Below are 6,197 nucleotides of genomic sequence, written 5' to 3'. Positions count from 1 at the left end.
TGGATAGAGTGATGGATGGATGGGTGGATAGAATGATTTATGGACGGATGGAAGGATGTATCGATTGATGGATGGATGTAATAGAGTGTAGTATAGAGTAAAGTATAGATGGATGTATAGAGTAATGGATGGATGTATAGAGTAATGGATGGATGTATAGAGTAATGGATGGATACATATAGTAATGAATGAATGCATAGAGTAAACTATAGATGGATGGATGTAAAGTATAGATGGATGAATATATAGAGTAATGGATGGATGTATAGGGTAATGGATGGATGTATAGGGTTATGGATGGATGTACAGAGTGACGAATGGATGTATAGAGTGATGGATGGATGTATAGGGTGATGGATGGATGCATAGAGCAAGGGATGGATGTATAGAGTGATGGATGGATGGATGTATAGAGTGATGGATGGATGGATGTATAGAGTGATGGATGGATGTATAGGGTGATGGATGGATGGATGTATAGGGTGATGGATGGATGTATAGGGTGATGGATGGATAGGTGGATAGAGTAATTGATGGATACATTTAGTAAAGGATGGATGGATGGCTGTATGAAGTAATTGATTCATGTATAGAGTAAAGGATGGATGCATAGAGTGATGGATGGATGTATAGAGTGATGGATGGATGGGTGGATAGAGTAATGGATGGATGGGTGGATAGAGTGATGGATGGATGGATGGATGGATAGATGGATAGAGTAATGGATGGATGGGTGGATAGAGTGATGGATGGATGGATGGATGGATGGATAGATGGATAGAGTAATGGATAGATAGGTGGATGGAGTGATGGATGGATGGGTGGATAGAGTGATGGATGGATGGATAGACGGATAAATAATTAAATGGATGGATGGATTGTTGTGTAGAGTAATGGATGGATGGATGGATGGAGTAATGAATGGATAGATGGCTGTAAAAAGTAATGGACCGAGGGATCAAAACACCGATGTGGATGGATGGAGTAATGGATGGATGCATATAGTAATGGATGGATGGATGGAGTAAAAGTTGTATGTATGTATGTATATAGTAATGGGTGGATGTATATAGTAATGGATGGATGGATGCATATATTAATGAATGAATGCATGGAGTAATGGATGGGTGTATAGAGTAAAGTATAGATGGATGTATAGAGTAATGGATGGATGGATAGAGTAATGGATGGATGTATAGAGTAATGGATGGATACATATAGTAATGGATGGATGGATGGAGTAAAGGTCGTATGTATGTATGTATATAGTAATGGGTGGATGTATATAGTAATGGATGGATGGATGGAGTAAAGGTTGTATGTATGTATGTATATAGTAATGAATGAATGCATAGAGTAAACTATAGATGGATGGATGTAAAGTATAGATGGATGGATATATAGAGTAATGGATGGATGTATAGGGTAATGGATGGATGTACAGAGTGATGGATGGATGTATAGGGTGATGGATGGATGCATAGAGTGATGGATGGATGTATAGGGTTATGGATGGATGTACAGAGTGATGGATGGATGGATAGAGTGATGGATGGATGTACAGAGTGATGGATGGATGTATAGGGTGATGGATGGATGTACAGAGTGATGGATGGATGTACAGAGTGATGGATGGATGTATAGGGTGATGGATGGATGCATAGAGCAATGGATGGATGTATAGGGTGATGGATGGATGTACAGAGTGATGGATGGATGTATAGGGTGATGGATGGATGTACAGAGTGATGGATGGATGTACAGAGTGATGGATGGATGTATAGGGTGATGGATGGATGCATAGAGCAATGGATGGATGTATAGGGTGATGGATGGATGTACAGAGTGATGGATGGATGTACAGAGTGATGGATGGATGTATAGGGTGATGGATGGATGTATAGGGTGATGGATGGATAGGTGGATAGAGTAATTGATGGATAAATTTAGTAAAGGATGGATGGATGGCTGTATGAAGTAATTGATTCATGTATAGAGTAATGGATGGATGTATAGAGTGATGGATGGATGGGTGGATAGAATGATTTATGGATGGATGGAAGGATGTATCGATTGATGGATGGATGGATGGATGGATAGAGTAATGGATGGATGGGTGGATAGAGTGATGGATGGATGGATGGATGGATGGATAGATGGATAGAGTAATGGATAGATAGGTGGATGGAGTGATGGATGGATGGGTGGATAGAGTGATGGATGGATGGATAGACGGATAAATAATTAAATGGATGGATGGATTGTTGTGTAGAATAATGGATGGATGGATGGATGGAGTAATGAATAGATAGATGGCTGTAAAAAGTAATGGACCGAGGGATCAAAACACTGATGTGGATGGATGGAGTAATGGATGGATGCATATAGTAATGGATGGATGGATGGAGTAAAGGTTGTATGTATGTATGTATATAGTAATGAATGAATGCATAGAGTAAACTATAGATGGATGGATGTAAAGTATAGATGGATGGATATATAGAGTAATGGATGGATGCATAGAGTAAACTATAGATGGATGGATGTAAAGTATAGCTGGATGGATATATAGAGTAATGGATGGATGCATAGAGTAAACTATAGATGGATGGATGTAAAGTATAGATGGATGAATATATAGAGTAATGGATGGATTTTCACTTCTCCTGATCCTATAGCTTTACTCTCACTACTGTTGTTTGCTCATGGTTCCTCATGCAGGGCTGTATCCACAGCACATGCCTTGGTGGTGGGACTCCTGTGTCTCTACATACTACTGTTTGATGAGGCAACCAGGAAAGACCCAGTTTGGTGAGATCGAGTTTCTGTTTGTGTGTGTGTTGATTTAAAGCAGTAGAGTCATCTCAGCCTTCCTCATTTCTGCTGTCTATTTTTTTTATCCTGCTCTTATGACAGGGGGGACCCAACACTGGTGAAGCTGAATGTGGGCATAACCACAGGCTACCTCATCTCAGGTATGGCCTATACAGCCATTTGAAGGACCCATGTCTTACACTTTGGTGTGGCTTTCTGTATCATAAGCCATCATAATTCAAGTTAACATGATCGTTCTCCAACCTCATGATTTAACCGCCAATGTCTTATTATGTAAACAGTTACTGCGCCATTAAACTGACTTATGTTGATCTCCGGCCTGCTTGGCTGCCCTGTATTGTGTCTCATTGAAAAAGCAGTCCAGTCTGAAACACTTTCAGCCTGCGTAAATGGGTGGAGCTGAACTATAGCTGTATGTATGGGGGCTCAGTGAGTGACTTAGCCCGGGGGGCTGTGAGTTAAAATCTTGAGCTATGCTGCTTTGCCATCAGTGGGCGAAGTCTGAGAGCGTACTTGGCAATTGGCCGTGTTCTCTCCAGGTGAGTGGATGGCGCCCTCATCACTTCTACACTTGGCCTACACAGGCGTCTGTTAGCTGTACTGGCACAGATGAGGAACCAAGCCTGTCGGCAGCCCAGCGATGTCACAACAGTGGCAGTTAGAAAAGAGGTGGTGACTGGCTTCCCATGTATCAGAGGAGACCTATCTTAAGTCCTTACCCGTGCTAATGCTAGGGGGCGCTATGAATGGGGCGCAACCCATTTTCCACACATCCACCGAGACACTCACCACACTGTACCACCTCTTCTCATTCAGTGAATCCTGTCACACACCATGCAGGTATTTATAGCACCATCATCCTCTTACAGCGCCATCTGCAGGCCACCTTTAACACTCAAGGTGATTCATTTGTTTATCTGGACCTGTGCTGTTTCTCTTTCAGATCTGCTGCTGATGATCTATTACTGGGATTTCATCGGGGAGAAGTATTTTGTCATTCACCACCTGGCTGCTCTTTATGCCTATTACTACGTTCTGGTGAGTGCGTGGATGAAGAAACACCTGCAGACACAGATCCTGCCTCGCTCAGTGATTCCTGGAAATGCTCTGTGCATTTGTGTTTACTCCCTGTTCTAAAGCCTTACTGGTTCAGTGCATCAGTGAATTCTCAAGCTGCTTCTGAGCTGAAGCTCTTCCTGAGATTTTGAGTATGGCATTGATAGTTTGTGCCAGAGCGGCTGGTTTGAGTATTTCTAGACGTGCTGATCTTCTCAGATGTTCAGCATTTACATTTACTTTTATGAGTATTATTTTATTTTATTATTATTTTATTATATTATTTTATTATATTATTTTATTTTATTATTATTTCATTTTATTTATTATTATTTTTATTTTTTATATTATTTTATTTAGTATTATTTTATTTGAGTATTTCTAGATGTGCTGATCTTCTCAGATGTTCAGCATTTACATTTACTTTTATGAGTATTATTTTATTTATTATTATTTAATTTTATTATTATTTTATTATATTATTTTATTATTTAATTTTATTATTATTTCATTTTATTATTATTTCATTTTATTTATTATTATTTTTATTTTTTATATTATTTTTATTTTTTATATTATTTTATTTGAGTATTTCTAGACGTGCTGATCTTCTCAGATGTTCAGCATTTACATTTACTTTTATGGCGTTTAGCTGACGCTCTTATCCAGAGCGGCTTACAAGGTTACTGGTATTACAGAGGTGGGCCAATGTAGTGTTAGGGGTCTTGCCCAAGGACTCTTATTGGTGTAGCGCAGCATAGTCACCCAGACCGGGAATTGAACCTCGGACTCCCACGTGATGTGGTATTATCTGTTGCGCCGCACCAATGGCCAGCACAACAGCCTCTAGAGTTACTCAGAATGGTAACCCCTGATACGTTATACGTCCAAATGTTTGTGGACACCCATTATAATGAATGCATTCTGCTACTTTAAGTTGCACCCATTGCTGACAGAGATGTGTCACAGCGTGTCTAGTGTCTGTTGTCTCTGAGAAGTACTGCCAATAGAATAGGACTCTCTGGAACCTTATTGGCTCCATGCTGCCTAATGCTAGGCGTGGGCAGGAGGGGTATAAAGCCCCCCAGCATTGAGGAGCTGTGGAGCAGTGGAAGAACTGTGTTCTCTGGAATGATGGATGGTGGTGCTCCATCCAGTACTTTTGGAATAGGTTGGGGTATTTGGGATGAGGTGGGGTGGTGATAATCATCATCCAACATCCTGACCTCACTAATGCTCTTGTGGCAGAATCAAATGCAATCAAATGCTCTCAGCAATGCTTCTCCAAAATCAGTAGACAGTCGAGAGAGTCACTCCAACAAAAGCAGGATCAACTCTTTTTAATAGCCTTGATTTTTTAGAAGAAACCATGAATGGGCAGGTGTCCAAATACTTTTGTCCATATAGTGTATATTTTAAAAAGTGGATATTTATGGTCGTTTTGCACAGATTTAATTTTTAGAACTATATTTCTGATCATGTCGTCTGTGTTTGTCTTTCCAGAGTCAGGGGTTGTTGCCCTACTTTGCGAATTTCCGCCTGCTCTCTGAGCTATCCACCCCATTCGTGAACCAGCGGTGAGCATGTCCTATGATATTACACACTGTAACTGTATACAGCATATTAGAGTCATTACCTCAAGGTCATCCGTTACCCCTCCCTCTCTCCTCATGATGTTTTTCAGATGGTTTCTTCATGTGCTGGGTTACCACAAGCTTTCCAAGCCCAGCCTCGCCAATGGCGTAGCCATGGCCTCCTCCTTTTTCCTGGTGAGGATTGCAGTCATTCCAGCCTATTACAGCCATATGTACTCTGTGTACGGGACTGAAGCTTTTTATAGGCTTCCTTTGGGGGCCCGCAGTGCCTGGCTCCTCTGCAGCCTCTGCCTGGACGTCATGAACGTCATGTGGATGCGCAAGATCCTCCGTGGCTGCCTCAAAGTGCTACGCTCCAGCAGAAGCCAAAAAGCATCAATGGAAGTGGAGAACAAAAAGATGGAATGAGAGTGTGTGTGTGTGTGTGTGTGTGTGTGTGTGTGTGTGTCCATCCTTCTCATTTCACACAGTTCAAATCAATGAGCCAAAATATTAAGACCTAAATGGGCAAAAGTATTGGGACACCTGCTTGTTCATTGTTCCTTGCAAAATCAAAGGTATTAAAAGTGTTTATCCTGCTTTTGTTGGAATAACTGTCTCTACTGTTCTACTACATGTTGGAGCATTGCTGTGAGGATTTGTTTGCATTTAGCAACAAGAGTGCTAGTAAGGTCGGGATGTTGGATGATCACCTCCCTACACAGGGAGCTC

The 6,197-nt window shown here is 41.1% G+C and overlaps 1 protein-coding gene across 1 annotated transcript in view; it reads left to right on the top strand.

Annotated features, from left to right (window-relative positions):
- Positions 1-5,894, top strand: part of LOC140565370 (TLC domain-containing protein 4-B) — a 7,440-nt gene extending 1,546 nt beyond the window's left edge. The window contains exons 2-6 of the mRNA XM_072691258.1: positions 2,722-2,811; positions 2,917-2,975; positions 3,779-3,873; positions 5,395-5,468; positions 5,576-5,894. Coding sequence (XP_072547359.1) covers positions 2,722-2,811; positions 2,917-2,975; positions 3,779-3,873; positions 5,395-5,468; positions 5,576-5,894 — 637 coding nt within the window. The remainder of the gene's footprint in view (positions 1-2,721; positions 2,812-2,916; positions 2,976-3,778; positions 3,874-5,394; positions 5,469-5,575) is intronic.
- The last annotated feature ends 303 nt before the right edge of the window (positions 5,895-6,197 follow it).

Source organism: Salminus brasiliensis, chromosome 11 (genome assembly GCF_030463535.1).
Source record: "Salminus brasiliensis chromosome 11, fSalBra1.hap2, whole genome shotgun sequence".
Classification (NCBI taxonomy): Eukaryota; Metazoa; Chordata; class Actinopteri; order Characiformes; family Bryconidae; genus Salminus; species Salminus brasiliensis.
Note: the sequence above shows the minus strand (reverse complement) of the source record. Positions and strands in the feature narration are given on the sequence as shown.